We start from the raw sequence: 18,986 nt of genomic DNA on the forward strand, positions 1-18,986 counted from the left end.
GTAAGTACTACCTCAGAAGCTGTATCCAATACTTGTTTGCAATAACATGCTGTTTTAGTCATGAATTTTTATTATGATTACTGGTTATTAGTTATATTATACGGAATGTACACGAATTGAGCGGCGATAGCCTACTTGGTTGTGGAAAGGAATACTAAGACGAATATCCGCAGGTTCAAAAACCAAGGGCACACACCTCGGACTTTTCTAAAATGATGTGTGTATTCTTTGTGAATTATCGCTTGCTTTAACGGTGAAGGAAAACATCGTAAGGATACTTGCATACCTTAGAAGTTCTCTGTAGAAATTTTCAGGGTGTGTGAAGTCTACCAATCCACACTAGGCCAGCGTGGTTGACTAAAACCTAATCCCTCTTAGTAGTAGAGGAAGCCTGTGCCCAGCATTGGGGCATTATTTAATACAGGGCTGATATTATTATTTATTATTCTTATTATATACACGAGTTGTAGATGGCAGCACAAACTGACACAAAAGCCACAATGTGGATAAAAAAAACTTAGGATGTATAGCTTGATTCATTTTTTTTATATGACAAAATTTATGAAATATTGTTTTCGTTCGATTATTAATGATAGACTGCGTGACTAGAATACATTTTTATACGCGGGAGCCAGTTATTTGGATGTCATTTAAGCAAAATAATGAGGTTGTGTTCACTTAATTTGTATTGAATATTAACTACAAATATTATTTATGTTTACAAATAACAATACAAAAAGTAATAAAAAAATTAAGGTAATCAAAAGAACTCCATTTTTCTCGTTATACTTGTAAAATTTTGAAAAACCAAAAAATATTTTGAGAAAATGTAAACATTAAACAGGAAACATATGAAGCAAACTGAAAATCTTCGCAAATATGTTGTAACGTATTACTTAATAAAATTAAACGTGTCTTAAATGCCGAGAGAAATGTATTTATACGTTGTGCCATCAACAAAACAACACGCTGTATCTTCGAAATAATTTAATTATGCTGACACTGACATAAAAAATAATAATTGATTATATATACAGTACTTACACATCTACAAAATTTATTAACTACTATTTTTTTCTAATCTTGGCGGTTCAAGTTATTCTAACATACTCTACCTCTGTTCACTTTGTGCCAAAAATCATCTGTTAATGTTTTTCACGAAATATCCCAGATTTACTTTCAATTTTTTTTATCATTTTGTATTTTAGTGCGAATATGGCGTGTGCATGAGTGTATTTCTGACTGAAAATGTAACAAGTTCTCATAAAGTAGTAGTGTTATTATTGCGTGTAAAATTAAAATTACGTTTTATTGATACTTATTTTAATCAATACTTAAATTATTTTATTTAACAACTACGCTTCGAGTAGATATTGTAAAGTGCTATTTTCAAGATGATATAAAGTATATTGTTTTATTTAATAACGAAATGTCAAAATCGCTCTAAATATTTTCCATAATCCAATTTGCCGAAATAAAATTTATATCTTTATTTAGGCCTCAGTCTATGCACGAATACGATTCACAGTAAGCTAGTTTTTAATACATTATTGGCGAATTAATAATTCATTATTTAATTAATATCCGCTTATATTTTACAATACCGCCTACAGCTACATTTATGACTATTAAAAACGCGATTATAACTCGTTTTTAACTTTAAAACAAGTCAATGTTGAACCACAGGGGGTAATGTTTAATGACATGAATCTCCAAATAACAAATATTATTGAATAATGTAGCTGGTCAAATAAGAAATTCTATAGTTAGAGAGGATTCCGTATAGTTTTTATACCGTAATAGTTCTAATATCTATGTTTAAAAATTAGATTCAAACTTATCATGTTGTTAAAGATTAGAAGACATTAATTCTATGTTGACCCTTTATCTATTTTTCGGGTTCATTGTTTTTTTTGCTGAAAATAGAATCATGTGAAATACTTAAGTATATCATTGTAAATAATGTAAAATAGAACCTTGTAATAGTGAACCAGCGACTTTTTTAAGAAAAACATACGAATGTCATCCGACAAGATAATATATTGCGCCCACAAGATAATTTATAATATTGGCAATAGGTATATTTTACTAAAACATAAATATTCGGCGGTGGTAGGTCTCTCATTCTCCTGGGGAGTACCACTGCAATGTCTATTCCTGTCGCCAAGGAGTAGTGTGTAGTCAATGTTGTGTTCCAGTTTGATGGACATTATAGCCAGTGTAACTACTACATATCTATATACTATTATATAAAGCTGAAGAGTTTGTTTGTTTGTTTGAACGCGCTAATCTCAGGAACTACCGGCCCAAACTGAAAAATTCTTTTTGCTTTGGATAGCCCTTTGTTCGTGGAGTGCTATAGGCTATATATCATCACGCTATACCCAATAGGAGCGGAGCAGTAATGGCTAATCTCAGGAACTACCGGTTCGAACTGAAAAAATATTTTTGTGTTGGATAGCCCTTTGTTCGTGGAGTGCTATAGGTTATATATCGTCACGCTATGACCAATAGGAGCGGAGCAGTAATGAACATGATGCAAAAACGGGGACAATTTATTAGTTTTGAGAGCTTCTGTTGCGTGCGCTGCGTAAACGGTTAAAGTAATGCAACAATAATGTATGACGGGATTGTTCCTCTTAAAAAGTTCTACAATAATATATTATAAAACAAAATCCCCCGCTGCATCGGTCTGCCCAAACGTGTTAAACTCAAAAACTACTCAACGTATTAGGATAAAATTTGGTATGGAGACAGTTTGAGACCCTGGGAAGAACATAGGCTCCCGGGAAAATATATAGCGTGACTTTTATAACGGAAAACTTTAGCCCGAAAAACTTTATAACGCGGGCGGAGCCGCGGGCAAAAGCTAGTACATACATAATAAGACTTAACATCTCATATCTCAGGATGGCGAGCGCAGTGGAATACCAAACAACACTTTGTAATTCAGGGTGTTGGATAGTGTTTCTACTGTTTATGGGCGTTCCTATCACTTACTATCAGGTGAACGGCAAGCTCGTCTCGTCATTCAAAGCAATAAAAAAAATCAAACAACTCGTATTTTTAAAACCTTTGCACTATGCTGAAGGCATGTAAAGTTATTTTTAGCAGATTAATGATAAATGTAGCATCATTATCAAATGGTTGCGTGGGCTTTAGAATAAAAAACATCTCATATCTAAAATTTATTAGTCAACGTGTATAATACAATAACAATTCATCATTGCGATTAAATCATTTAAAGCCTTGTATAACTTATTTCTGGTAATATAGCTGCGGTATTATATATAACTTGACCAGGAAAATGAGAAACCTGCTTGAGGGCGCCACTTTTGCGTTTAAAAGTTACTATTGTCAATACAAGAAGTTAGTTCCATATTTCCTACAATATGGCGAGGTTTTTATTTTCCTGGTAATAAAAACTGCACAAATCCTTTTATTTACTTTATTACAATACGTTGAATTAGTTGTTTACGAAAATAATGAGTTATAATTGAGAATTTATTATTTGTAATTTGCAAACGTGGTATATAATATGCATATTATTTTACGCGTACTACGTTTCAAATCTGAATTCTATAGTTTCCTAATAAGAATAAAGACCTCTCGTAGTAAAATTCTTTTGTAGAGAACTTTATAAAGTAAACGAAATAACAGAAAAAATACAATTTATAGCCTCAATCTTCAATCAAATTCCGATAATGAACAAATCAAAATAACTCATTTGTAATGTCAAAAAAAAACTTTTGTTCTGATTGGTCCATTTTTGAAATAGATAAAAAAGCGATTGGAATCGTTTGCAAAGGGCAGATAGTCAGAGAGAATTGTCGCTATCTGTTTAAAAAAATATATATTTTTATACAACTTTACCAGAACATTTCAACTACTACCTTAGACATGGTTAACTAGGCTCTTAGTGGTAATACCTACACACATAGTATGTAATTGGCCCTCTTTGACAGTATCTTTTTCTATGAGTTGTACTAACTGTAAGTTTCCCAAATATTGTAAAATAAAATAAAATATGTAAAAATTAATCTCTTTTTGTGTTGGTCACGCCATAACTTGAGAACGACGTAGCCCATATTATTATATTTTTTTTTTATTTTTTAATACTTTATAGAAGGTACTTAGGGAGAGAAAAAATGTTGAAAATTACTCATAACATTGAAAAATTGCCCAAAATTTTACGACTTACTTTAAAAGACTAGTTTAGTCTACTTCGTTCATTTATAAACATATTTCGAAGTAATTCAACATTTTCTTAACGAGAGGCAGTGGCGACCCTAGGAGAAGCGAAGCAGGGCCTCGCGCATTGCCTTGCAGAACCATTTCTGAGCACCTTACGAAACTGTTTAAAATTGGGAAGCATTTTTTGTCTCTTCGAGGCCTTGCGTCAGTTTTATTTTTTTCATCCGAGGCCACGCATCGGTTTTTTTTTTGCTTCACCCTAAGCTCTGCGTCAGGTATTTTTGCTTTCAGCCAGGGCCTCGCGTCGTTGCTTTTCCTTTTGTTTTGGGAATCGCGTCAGCTAAGGCCGCCACTGACGAGAGGTATTTTCCAGTCTACATAAAACTATAATTGCAATGCTAAATACTAATTAACTACGGAATTAATAAACCACAGCCGCTAAAATACTAATAAAGCTTTCTACTATTCAACTTTATCTATTAACGCAATTTTTCGCAGTCTGGTTAACTTATGGGTATCTACTATGAAATCACGGTAAGATTTTTCATACGCGCACGGCAGTGTCCCCACTGCATTTGATAAGTGAATGTCGACTAACGAGAGATGATTACCCCTCGACAATCGATATAATTATGCCGGCCTGTTAGAATCAGATGTACAGAGGCCAATCCCGGTACGCGACACACTTACGTGGGCCACTATGGCAGGTTTTAACACCTTGTGTACGGTGGATTCTATCCAGGCGGATATAAAATATATCGTACCACCAGTAAAAATATTTGGATAATAACATCAATTATGGCGCTATATCGACTCAAAACAAAATTTAAAGTCTTTATTGTGAGTATCAACTTAATTTTTCAGTCCAGTAATACCCAGACACAAAATAAATTTTACACATTTCTTATTAATTCGCGAAATGAGGTCTTTATTTTATCTGGCTCTCTATTATCTATCTTTAACAATTCTTTGCACTACCATGCAATGTTTTGAAATACAATTAGCATTATTATGTTTAAAATTATATCAACAACCGGAATATTTTCTTTTACCCTCTTACTCATAGACGTTTTTTATCTAAGGACGGAGTAAAGCTATTGTTTATTGTTGTATCTCAATATTAGCCAATCACAACGGCCCTATGGCTACGCACTGCGAAGGCTGCCATACCGTCAGCACTGAGAAACAGAGTTGTTATCACAGCGATACTCCGTCCTTAGATAAATAACGTCTATGAATAAGGGAGTTAATTTTTACACCGTCATTTCATAGTAAGCCTACGTACAAATTTAAATATTTTTTACATCCGAATGACGCGACGAGCAAGGCCTTGTGGGAAGCTTCCACTACCTGTATACAGTAGAAACACCACTAACTTTGCTGAAAGCTTGTCACTCAAACTAGATGTTAAGCCTCAAAACGTACACTTAAATATAAATAATTATTTTTGTGCCAGATCTTTATTGTTACAAAATTAAGGACACTTTTACAATCCAAATTGTCCTCCAGATTTACCATCGGCTTCACAGTGCCGGATTTAGAGGGGGTAATGTGGGCCCACTGAGTCCCATACTTTATTTAAGTCAGAACAAATACTCATCAAAATAATCGGTAATAAATAAATCCAATACTTTAAATAGGCCGCTTTATTAATATAGAATAATATTTTTTAAGTGGTAAATTCCTATTGCAGTTATCCAGAACCCTAGTTTACAGAATTCACTTGATTATTTACCCTAAAATAGACTCTAGAACTAGTTAAAATAGGATATTTTCGTACCCATAATTCATTTTGTGATATTTAAAGCCAACTCAGAATTTTTGTAAAAAGGGCTTAAAATAACGGAGAAATTCACAGCATAAAAAAAACTATTAGATAATTTACTGTTAGTTGGGTGCATTGTAACTAATAAAATATTTATTAATATTTCATCCACATTTTTTACTAAATCCGACACTGAATATAACGCTCATTTATTACAATATTCCTTTGCTTTTTTATAAGAATATTTTTAGAACTTGCACACTTTAAACATATTTTATTTTATATCACCATGAATTTTTATGCAAAAATAATAGTATACTAATATACATATATAGTATACTAATACTATTATTAGTATACTATATATGTATATTAGTAATTCTATGAATTACTTCATATTATGAAATATATTATTTACATGAAGATATAACAATAAATTGCTGATTAGTTTATTGTTTGCAAGTTCTTAATTTTTTCTTTAAATTATTCTTTAATTAATACTGATTTAAGTTATAGAACACAATATTTGGTCCATTTAAAGTAAAAATTAGTTGAATCACATAAATTTCACGCCCATAGGTCAAGTTTAATTTTTATTGTAAATCCAGAAACTACAACCTATTTGAGTAGTTAACGCCATCTATCGCAATAAACGCAAAACTATATTTACTTTGATAGTTCTTACAGGGCGATATAGATGGCGTTAGCAGTCAATAAAAAATGCGTAAAAATACTTCGATACGACACTAACTCTATTTTTATTGTATTTTATGAATTCAGAATTTTACTACTTATTTTACAAATCAAAGTAACGTCTTATCCTTTTTTTTTAGGAAGATATTCATGAAATATAATTTTAAATAATATTGTAATAAGTTTTGTCCCGAATTTAAACCAACATGGAAATTATAAATAACTTAATTATTGTTAATGAACACAATAATACGTTGAAATCCTGTGTTGAAAAATATTTTTTATCTTGCAACTAATCATAATAACATTTCAAAGTTTCTTCATACCCTACCATTTTCTAACATAAGCATCCACATCCTACCAAGCCAAGCGAATAGCGCAAACGTTCAATTTCCTAACAAACCGGAAGTGCCGTAGACTATGACTTCACCCACTTCCTGTACGTCATATCCATGAGGACTGTCACCCCCGCGTCTATGGGATGCACGATGACAGGAATGGATGCCAAGCCAATGGCCACAGTGACCCAATTCCTGGCATTTGGCGGTATTTTCTTTGCGTGTTTTGTTAGTAGAGAATTGGAGACTGCACATATCCTGAAATAAAATATATTAATTACTTCCTCGGTCTAGTGGCCATGGACCAGAAGGACATGAGTTCAAATCTCAGATAGGATAAAATATCGATTTCTAATTTGATACACAAACTAATTCAAATAGGATGAGCTTTGTAATGGCCATGGACCGGAAGGGCATGGGTTCAAATCTCACATAAGACAATGGGTTTTTAATACACGGTTCCACAATAAAACAGGATGAGTTTTGTAAAAATTAGACCAGACTTTTTCGGCAACATAAAGAGTTACACCGACTCTTTTATGTTACCTAGATTTACGCTAAACTAAACTTACCTGTTAATAGTAAAGCCGGGTATAATGACCGAAGCTAACGTCTGCCACAGCAGCGCGTCCGAAGTCTCCACCACTACCATGCGCGGCCGACCGTCTTTCTGCAAATGTACACCATTCAATTACTATTATTGTCACGTAGGTTACTGACATTAATAATTTAATAATTATGTTCATAAAAATATTAAACTGTATTTGGCCATATTATTAACCTCCGACCCTGACATTGTATTTCGTTCCTTATCTAGCAAACATTAGTAATATTTAAATAATCTTGTTTCATTATGACTGCCCACTAGCGGGAAACTTGACACTATGTCTAGAATTATAGAAAATTTGCTTGTAAAATCAGCAAAATCTGACGACTTATATTTATAAACGGCAAAAGAGTCATCGTTCTCCAAATTCTACACAACCGTAAGAGACGCGCTGGACCGAAACCGATGGAGGCAGATCATACGCTCCAGATGCAACCATGATGCTGGCCACGACTCTCAGAGATGAGGGACCGACCAGAGAGAGAGATTACTGTCCCACTGCTGGGCACGGGCCACCCCTACTAAGAGGGATTAGACCGTAGTCCACAACGCTGGCCTAGTGCGGATTGGGAGACTTCACACACCCTCTAAATTCTTATAGAGAATTTTTCAGGCCTCATGATATTTTCCTTCACCGTTAAAGCAAGCGATAATTCACAAAGAATAAACACATAATTTTAGAAAAGTTAGAAGTGCGCGCCCTTCGTTTTTGAACCTTACCATTAGGCATTTTGTTTCCTTTCGTTTCGTCATTCATTTGAACATTTAATTAATTAAGTATACCACGTGACAATGAAGGCTGCAGTCTTCGAAACGTTCGAACAAAATTGTTAAGTAATAAACCACGATAAAATAGTTTTATTTCGATGTCTAACATTCGCGTACACAAATAAATCATTTGACCTTGACCATTTCCCAGCCCTTGTGACCAGTATCGGCGAGGACGTACGCGAAGGCGACGCTGTAGCTGGCGCGCACCACCCTAGCGGGCACCACCGACCGAAAGGACTCCCCCACCTCGTTCGCGTACCCTGCAACATGGACCTGTTCAGCGATCGGTACATCACTAGAGATGAGGGGTGAGTTATGGCTGCCATACATGCTACGGTCCATCGGAAAGGTCCACCGGTGCAGGTATGCCTGCGCCGGTAGACCGAAATGTGTGTGGGAATAGACCTGTGCAGATTTTTGAGCCTGTGCAGGCGACCGGTGCAGGATCGAAAATCAATTCTTTCAATTGATACCTGCGCAGGCATACCTGCACAGATGACCTCTCCGATAGACCGTAGCGTGTATGGCTTACATTAATGTCAAGTGCGTGGATGTTCGATCCCGGTATTGTTCGATTTTCCGTGATAAATCCGGAAATAATCTCTCGAGGAACTTTAAGTATAGCCTAGATGTTGTTCTAGTTAGAGGTGGCTTTGGGGAGGATGGCCTCACTTTTACAGGATCCTTGCACGTCCTTGGCTGATCTCTATTAAGGACTATTTTACTTTAACCAACTTACTTAATAAATTATTAAAATCGAGAACCGTTTATTGTACTCGCGCCCGGAGTTTCACGATGGCTATAATCGCCACTGATTTCAGTACTTGTATTGTCGTTAAATATACTAAGGTATATTGATCCCGATTTCATAACAGTCTATGTAGCGGTTTGTGCCGTTTAATTCATATTTTAACTAAATTTCATTAGAATCTATTCAACAACTCCTGTTTCAACAAACATCCAAACACCCAAAAATATTTCCAATAAAAAATGCTTATTAATTATCATTAGTATATTGTTACTATAAATTATTATTTCTATCCGAAATGTTTGATCACTTCACTGGCGAAAGGTCCATATAACCCGATTCCTAAAAAAATTTCATCAAGAAAATTTCATCCTTCGCCACTTTTGTACTTCAAAACTCTCGTATTTAACATATTTCACCGTTTTTTAATACTCCGTAAACTTTAGCTAATAAAATTTATATTACCCATGTCTACAAAGCCGTAGAAACCTTGCTAGAGATAACAATGATTGATGGGTACAATTAGGGCTAGCCATGTGACTTGTAAAACAGCAGTTACATGTATGACTCATAACATGCCTCTTGTCTATTTTAAAGACAAATTACTGTTTCCTGAGACTTGCCGAGCTTCACTGATGGGTCATAAAGTGCCACTGCTGATCCTGGCTAACAGGGATTGTAGTGGTGTGAGACCTATGCTCAAATATATTTTTACCCACCGAGGAAAAATATGTTATAAGTATTTAATAAATATGTTACCGCGGATACTTGTTGTAGCTTACACTAACTACATTGGCTGTGTGCCAAATACAAGAATGAACAGGGGTGGATGGGGTCCCACCCTTTTATAGGTGGAGGTGGGAGTGCAAAGAGTACACACTTTCACCACCCCAGCGTTTTATTTATTGATCTATATCAAAAATTATAAGACACACTATAAGTGTAGATATATACAGGGTCATTTTGACATCTCGTTACTAAATGACACCACATACTTATCTACTTGTAAATAACACTTTACAATAAATTACTTGAGCACTAGATGTAAAATAAAAAACGTTCAATTTTCGAACAAAATAAATATTAATAAAAAGTAATTTTCATTTTACGCCCCCTGAGCCACTACTACTAATCTAAGAGAATTTGTTGCAGTGGCAACATCTGTATTTCTGAAAATACGTTTTCAGTCAGAAATATACCGACGCACACGCCATATTCGCATTAAATTACAAAAAGATAAAAAAAAACAGAAAACTAAAACCAGGATTTTTCGCGAAAATATGGATGATTAATGGATGATTTTTAGCACGCCGTGAGTAAAGGTGAAGACGAGTATGTAGTTTCATTTAGTAACGCAATGTCAAAATGACCCTGTATAAGTATAACAAATAGTCAGAGGGGGAATTAGGACACCCATCAATTACCATGTATAAGTATTCTGTCCTATGATATGATAAGTTAGTCTGTCAACATAACGGGCACAACTTCAGACAGATAGAGCCGATATTGTTATACAACCCGTGAATCAAACCTGAAACAGCATGGTAATTGTACTGCAATATTTCTTAATCACTGAGGCAGTTGTGGCATTTGTATTTTAAACTTGATATATTCATTATTTAGTACCAAGCAGACATCTTAACTTTTAACATCAGCATTGTATTATATATTGTCCCAATGCTGGGCATGTAGTTAGAACTAAAGTATCCAAAATTCCTTATAAATTATGGGAGATGGTTGTTAAGAATTTGCTATTATTTGAATAATCAAACAGTATCCTTTTATGATGGTACCAATATATTAATAAAACATACATATAATATGAATCTTGTTAATCAGAGTGGTAAGTGGGAAATAGAGTACACATCGCTTAAGGAATAAACCAGTTGTTTAATCAACATTTTACTGTCAAAATTCAGATAATCATCACACTAATGTATTTTTATGCATAAAAAACTAAAAGATATAATTACCATAATTAATTATTACTTAGTTAATAAGCAGAAAAATAACATTCATTTTTTTTTAAGTAATACCTACTCCAAACTTTTGCTCTGGCCTTTAACTTAACTAACAGACTAATACATTATTTTTTTAATTTAAAGTGTAAGAGACTTTGCATTAAAAAAAATTAAATACAAACTTGTAACTAGAAATCAAAAAAGCATTATTATTCATTATTTAATAAGAGTTAAAAAGTATTCTGTGCTAACTAAAATTTTCTTATGTTTAGCATGTACAGTGAATTCATTTGATTAAATAAGTGCAATATTTACACAAGGATAATAGTGTTGATTTTAAAGACTTACCAAGATAACGAACCCATGTGTCCCTGAAAAAATCCTTTTTTACTTCAGCCATGATTTTATTTTTTACAACTCCATTTGAACCGTAATCAAGCAATTTTATTCGTAAATATATGTTAATTCGAACTTATATAATTCATAAAAACCCAAATTATTGTATCAAGGTTTTACACAAATGATTAGTTAACAAAACAGACGTGAGACTTTAGAATTTAAAACAATAGAACAAATTCCTTTACATTATTTTATTATTATTTGATAAAATCACAAACTAATAATTACGTTTTTGAGAAAATATTTCGATGTTAGAACATGTAAACTCTACCTTGAAACTAATTTCATACTAAAATTTTGACAACTGCAAATGCCAAATAGGAATGGCACCTCGTCTGACACTGACATAAGAGTAATATTGCCATATAAAAAAATTACCTTTATTCTTAGTGGGCCTACACATGTTGCGACAATTTAGTCGCACGTAAGCTTGTTATGCGACACGTCAGTTTATTATGTCGCCAGTTGACAGTTTGACGAAAAATTAGAGTTTTTATTAAATACTTTTTCTATTATATCGTAGCTTTTCATTATTTATCCCAGTTTAAGGTTTAAAAACTTATTTTGTGTTTTATACTTTGAAAATTGTTTTTTGTAATAACGTTCATTATTGAATGAACTGTTTTAACAACTTCCTCTTAGTACTTTTGGTCATCTTCAATTACAAAAACATTTGTATGTCATTATTAGAGATATTCCAAATATTTGCGCATCAAATTCAACTGCAGGTTCGAAGCAAAAATTTACGAAAAAATGTAAGGGAGATAAAGCATATAAATATATGGTCAATATTTGTATTTTTCTATCGTTTGGTACTTGCCGATTGGAGATAAGAATCGACGTTACACTCGCTTTGTCAGTTTATTTTGTGGATGTATACATTTTATGATCGCTCGCTTCTTACCTATATGAATATTATAAGTAAAATATCCAACACACATCCCGAGATTCCTTAGACTATCGAATTTGTCGAATTATAATCTAGTTACTAGACGACGAATAACTCAACGCACACATAAGTCACTAGATTCATAACTTGTATGCATCGACGTGACGACGTGACTGTCGTGTAATGTATGGCATGTCTTACAAAGTAATTAACTCGCAAATTTTAATGCTGATTGCTGCAACAACTGTTACTTTTACATCAATGTAGATATTTAATTTTAATGTTTAACAATTACGTAACTAGTTTTATTAATTATTACAAAATTATTTATCATTTACAGTCGTGAAACAAGGAAAACAGAAAGTCGCGACATCGATTGACAATGACAATCAGCTGTTGTGTTGCCTTTCGCGAGGAAAGACGTGATAAAGGTTAAATGTTAATAACTCGCAATAACAATGTCGAGGACATACAAAATAATACATTAATTAAATGTGACTATATTCTGTGACTGAAAACAGTGTTTGGTGCATAATGTGTGTTTTTTAGTATTTTTACTAATTAATTCGTGTAATAAAGGTGTTCAAATATACTGCCTAGGTAAACAAAATTATTGTAAGTTGTAACATTTAAACATATTAGCAATTAAATCGTAAATGAAATAATTATCAAGACGTACTTATAAAAATAGTTTTTTCTTCGTTCTTGACCTTGGATAGCAAGTGACGTGCCATGGCACGCGTGACGAGGATCCATTGATGTCTTTTTATACTTACATGTATCGCTCAGCGTACTATAGGTATATTGCAAATAGTTCATGCTTCTTACGTAGACTAGGAATTTACCGCATTTTAACGAAAATGCGTATGTAGTTAAAAACCTACTACACACATTATATCGGTGTAACCAGCCTGTTCGTCCCCAATCACCTTCTCTATTATTTACGATAAAAAAAATTACGGCATATAAAAAGTTTTTAAAAGTCCGTACTCCGTGTTCGAAACCAAAGGAAAGGAAAGTTGGATTTTTTAAAAATGCTATTCTCATGGAAAAAGGCGTTAGGAATATTGGGATATTGTTTATTTATTTATTTATCCAAGGCTATAGGTATTTAATACCGATTATTCGAAAAATTCAAGGCCTTTAAATACAAAGGCAATCAATGTGTAGTGACGTAAACACTGTTGCCAAATAACTCCTTTGAAATCCCCACAACACTAAGTGAAGAGGTCTCAGAAAATGGGTTTATGACCAAGAATATATTATGGGACTTAAAGAGAGATGCCTTGGCTTTCCATTATTAAAAATGTCTGTTTTGCTAAGAAATACACAAAAATTCGCTGTTCATCGAGTCAATTTCTTTCGTCAAACATCCTACGTCCACAAATTTCCCCTCATGACATAAAACAATCTTTAAGGAAAAAACCCTCCATATGGCAACAGTGAATGCAAATAAAATAGGTAGTACCTGCCTATGTTTGCGAATTCGTGCGACCACGCACAGCAAAATTAATGATTCATCGTTAACAAGAATTGACAATGTACTAAAGTAGGTTAAAATATAAATAAGTAGAGCAGTATAATACTCATTGTTCTCTAAGCTGCACTTATGCGTACAAAGAAAGCAACGCGGTTATTAACCTCACGGCAAGAGCTAATATTGTGAGAATCAATACAAATTGCAAGAGTTTCGAAATACCTACTTTATTTTATTGTTTCTGGAATCCGATTATTGTCCTGTCACATAACCAAGCCTTTACGTTTGATATTTCTTAAGCATTTTTTTTCCTTTTCATATGTTACGAAATAATCGCATCGTAAAAATGTCCCTCAAAACTTTTTTATAAATGTCTACCTTTGTTCTGGAGAATATAACAATTATAGCCAGCCTCAATAGAGTAGTTGTATTGCGTACGCGGGAAAAATCCGCTCTGAGGTCCCGTGTTCGAATTCCGGGTCAGGCATAGTGCTATTGGATTTTCGGCTCAGTATTAGCTCGGACTATAGAATTTGTGACGAATACTAAGATAGGTTTGTCCCATATCACATCACGGGTCGGACACACGGCTCAAAGTGGTAACACCCTACCTACCCCATCAAATATAAAGGCGTGTTGTGTATAACTATTATCGGACTGTTTAAACTGCAGAGACCTTATCTAAGGCCATTGCCTTCGTAGGTCATTCGGCTCGTAACGAAAACGCGGTAATTTCATCAACAAATTTAATAAACTTTTATCTCCTTTGCTATCCTTTACCTACCTTACCTTTACGTTCGAAGCAAGCCAAAGATACTCGTAATCCTATTTACATTAACGTCGGATTATATACTCTAAAGGCAAAAGTATTGCGGTTTAGGTGGAGAAAACGATCTCTCATGTGTGAGAGTTCGCCTGGGTAGGTACCACCGCAATGTCTATTTCTGCTGCCAAGCAACAGTGTGTAGTCACTGTTGTGTTCCGGTTTGAAGAACGTTGTAGCCAGTGTAACTGCTGGACATAATAATACTTAACATCTCATGTCTCAGTATCGCGAGCGCAGTGGAATACCAAACAATATTTTGCAATTCAAGGTGTTGGATGGTGTTTATGCTGTTTATGGGCGGTCTTATCGTTTACCATCAGGCGAACGGCAAGCTCGTTTCGTTATTCAAAGCAATATAAAAACATACTACATATCTATAACGCAAATAGACCGGCTCGAACGAATTCTACCCCCTTAGAACGTTCCAAATAAACGCAACTACCTAAAACCTAAGACGATATCGTTTAATTTTGATGATTGTGATTGATCGTGAGACCAAAGCGTCTGTCACGTGTTAGTCTCTCAACCAATCGCAATAAAAGGACGCGGAGTCGTGTTCTCTTACCACATTCTAACCTCACAGATCACACCGAATGCCTATGCACGGGGAGACAATTACCGCGGCCCTAGGAACACAGTTTATTGTGTATATCATGGTTGTAACTACAAATTGAGCCTTATGAGGGCTCGCGAACATTTCCTAGCCTTCTCTCCTCCGCCCATCCCCTTCCGTTTCCTTCCCCCTATACTTTCCTTACCTAGATATCTCCTCTCAACCTTCCTCCAGGGCCCTGCAGTCGCTAAGTCAGGAGATTCTGGTATCCCATTCGCTAGTTTCTCCCGGTGTTGCTTGCGAGGTCCGATAATAATAAAAAAAACACAAAGACCACAATATCACAGAAAACTACCGCGAATTGACAACATTGCATTTATGGTGAATGAGATTTCCGGAAACTCCAACTCTTCCCTGATTTATACCTTTCTTTGAAAACTAACGAATTCGTACTTAATACATTTGTGCCCAAATTAAACCGTAAATAATACTCATTTCAAGCCTCACGAAATGGCCTTAATATATCAATGAACACTAGCGGAAAACAAGGTCAGACAGACCGATAAATTGGATAAAAACTACTTGAATGAACAGTTTTAATATATTTTTGTGAAACAGCGTTCAGATAATTAGAGTAACGAAGGTTAGTTAAGGACCTTGACAGGTCAAAATAGACGTGGAAGTACCTACTTCTCGTTGTTTAAATAACTAATTTTCGTGTAGAAGCTCATTGTCATTCGGTCTAGTTCCTCATCTCTGAGTACTTTTATAAAACGTAGTCTATCGGCCGATTACAACAAACAATCAATTTCAATCCGTTTCCGAGAACAAACCAATCAAAATAAGTCATTAGTAAGCATGTCAAAAAACATTACTTTGATTGGTCAATTTTCGTGATCGATCGAAAAAAGCGGTTAGAATCGTGTATTTAAATCAGCGGTATGATATTATAGAACACGGTCTATGACCTATGTGTATGCCGAATTTGAAATTAAATTAAAATTCTTTTAATAGTTTCAGCGTTTACTTAACGAACGTACAAACTTATAAACATCCAAAATGTTCGTATTTGTAATATAAGTAATATATTACTATACATTGACTTTAATTCCAATGACTATAATATAGATTATATTCTATAATTGTCAAATATAATAAGTTCTCCACGCTACACTCCAATTTTAGTAATATACTTAGCCCTATACATTGAACTAAGTTCCAATAAGTATAACATAGATTATATATTCTATAAATATAATAGTTCTCCACGCTACACTCATGTAGACGCTCTAAATCATTATTTACAGCAAAAAATCTTATAAAATGTTTTGACGCCAGTAACCATTGTCAATATAGGTTTTTCCAGTATAAATATGACGCAATAGTGCTAAATACGATTTTTTGTTGATTTATGAAGAAGGCGTTCGATTTACTCGTTTTTAAAAACGTGTTTTTTTTTATAAATTCAGAAAATACGAGTTTGTCTCGCACACCGAGGGTTCCGTACAAAACGCCGCAGGAGGATAAATGCCCGATCTAAAAATCTGTGATCTAATGATGGCAAATAATTCTATTAATGATTTCTTAAGTTCACGCGAATGTTAGACATTTAAATTTAACTATTTTACGAATTTTATCGCGGTTTTAATATTTTATTTTTCTCCCGACGTTTCGAAGACTTTGCAGCCTTCATGGTCACGGGGGGGACTGAGGTGTTGTTCATCCGCAAAGTCAGAGTTACAATATCTACCTACATTTTATAATATACAACTTTTAAAAAAAAACTTGAGCTGGTGGTGGTCCGATCTACGCAGAATAATTCTATTATATTTAAAAACTTACAACAAGATCAGTCGTATCAGTGGCGAGGAGTGAAATTTTTCGAAAGGAAACCTACACAACGTAATATAGGTACTAGTATGTATAAATGCAGTCTGCAAATCGTTCTAATGATAATTAGATTTGAGACTTTCCCGCCCTCACACCCACCACTACAACTCCTGTAAGCCAGGATCAGCAGTGGCACGCATTTTGACACCGAGCGGTGAAGCTCGGCGAGTCTCAGAGAAAACTAATGTGTCATTATCCCGCAACGAAATTAATCAAATAGATAGGGAGGAGTTGGAAATATTAATTGTCCACTTCCCTCCATAGCAAAGCGGGAGACAAAATAGTGATCTAAGGACGCGTTTTAACCTCAACGATAGGGACGTTTACAACTAGATAAGCTAGTTATAAAGCACCACGGATAAAATCAAAAGAAAAGGTCCTATCACATGAGCTGTTAGATTTGATTACAATAGGCATGGCAAAAAAGCCGGATAATTAGATTTACATAAATTACGTAAGGGAAAAATAAAATAACAAAATGCTTTATTCATCGATAGGCGAACATAGTTGCACTTATGATAAGTCACTAATGAGAATATTTAATTATTACTTAAATAAAGTAGCTTATATAAACAAAGACAATTTATATTGAAAATAAAATAAATGAAAAATATACTTACGTAGTAAACAACGAAGCCAGCTCGGGCTGGAAGCCAACAGGAATCGAGTTATATGGGCCTTTCGCTATTGCGCCTTATTAGGATAAATCTATGAGCCCTGGCATCGGTACGTGGAAGCCACCAGACTGGATTAGATGTGTTTTTACGGATTCCGGATCGCTAAGAGTTTAGCAAGCTCGTATTTTTTAATGTTACTAGTATGTTAAACGTTAAAATGTTTCCTTTTACCAGCACCATAGATTATTAAAAACAAAAAACATCTCTACCTAATCAAAAGAATAAATACTGTAGTATTGATAGAGGATAGATAACTTGAAGGAGAGGAAAACAATTTAAATAATTCGGTATTTATGAATATCCACTCGAACTCTAAAAAGTACAAATATTAATATGAAAACTAATTAAATAGTTTAATGTTCAAATACTGAAATGTAAAAGGATATTGAAAAAAATTTTACGCTAAATAAAACTTTATTTTGATATTGAACGGTGAAATTGACTATAAAACTAGATCATATGTGATTAAAATATGATGTTTTATTTCTAAAGGTATACTTACACCAAAAATCACATGAGGTAACTAATACTCTACCGTAGGCTTCTATCAGCTTATATATATATTTTAGGCGGAGTTAATTCCAAAGATATTCTCTCTCAGTTAACCTTACGGTGGTACAGCGGTAAATGAGGTACATATGTAGGTGCAAAAAAAAGGCAATTAATAATATAGGACATTTATATTCTTTTTCATTATATTTATGTACATAGCGATATTGTATTTAATTACCGGTTTGATGTAAGACGGGTTTTTGAAATAATTAAATTCATTTTGATAATATTAATTGTTTTCAATTTGTACCTCGATTTCAAAGTGGGCTATCAATAACAATTACCCCATCACGTTTCGTTCATTCATCGAGTGAATGATACTTCTCGATGCTTCAGACAAAGATTAGATACCAAGATAATTCTAATACTTATCTCATTAGTGTCAAGATGTCAGGCCTTGTATCTTTAGATTAAACTGCGAAATTAGATAGTAAAAGCGTAGGGCTTGATTACATGCAATTTAGATCATGGCCCCTTGACGTCTTCACGAATCGGTAGTATATATTTAGGTAACTAGATAGGTACATATATAGTGAAAAATCTGGTACATCAGTTCGTTCTAGGAATCGCATTTTAACATGCCTATATAATATTTACTTAAGGATGTATAGTGTATACTATGGATTATTTTTTTTTTCATTTAAGT

The 18,986-nt window shown here is 34.0% G+C and overlaps 2 protein-coding genes across 5 annotated transcripts in view; one reads left to right on the plus strand and one right to left on the minus strand.

The window, feature by feature from the left end:
- Positions 1-3,175: 3,175 nt before the first annotated feature.
- Positions 3,176-11,770, minus strand: LOC115455636 (mitochondrial fission process protein 1). 2 transcript variants are annotated; one of them, XM_030184283.2, is made up of 4 exons: positions 11,426-11,770; positions 8,501-8,628; positions 7,563-7,660; positions 3,176-7,248 (listed from the first exon to the last, which is right to left on the minus strand). In XM_030184283.2, the coding sequence occupies exons 1-4, from the start codon at positions 11,475-11,477 to the stop codon at positions 7,071-7,073; spliced, it is 456 nt and encodes a 151-aa protein (XP_030040143.1). In that variant the 5' UTR covers positions 11,478-11,770; the 3' UTR covers positions 3,176-7,070. The 2 variants fall into 2 exon arrangements, with proteins under 2 accessions (XP_030040143.1, XP_037292825.1); XM_037436928.1 differs by lacking the exon at positions 11,426-11,770 and having other exon boundaries at positions 8,501-8,859.
- LOC115455634 (prestin) overlaps positions 8,523-18,986 on the plus strand; it is a 51,912-nt gene continuing 41,448 nt past the window's right edge. The window contains exon 1 of one of the 3 annotated variants that reach the window (XM_037436927.1): positions 8,523-8,676. In XM_037436927.1, the coding sequence (XP_037292824.1) occupies positions 8,636-8,676 (41 nt within the window). In that variant the 5' untranslated portion in view covers positions 8,523-8,635. Of the gene's footprint in view, positions 8,677-12,749; positions 12,981-18,986 lie in introns of those variants that run through there. The other 2 variants (XM_037436923.1, XM_037436924.1) reach the window with 2 other exon arrangements.

The sequence above is a fragment of the Manduca sexta genome, chromosome 9 (genome assembly GCF_014839805.1).
Source record: "Manduca sexta isolate Smith_Timp_Sample1 chromosome 9, JHU_Msex_v1.0, whole genome shotgun sequence".
NCBI lineage: Eukaryota > Metazoa > Arthropoda > Insecta > Lepidoptera > Sphingidae > Manduca > Manduca sexta.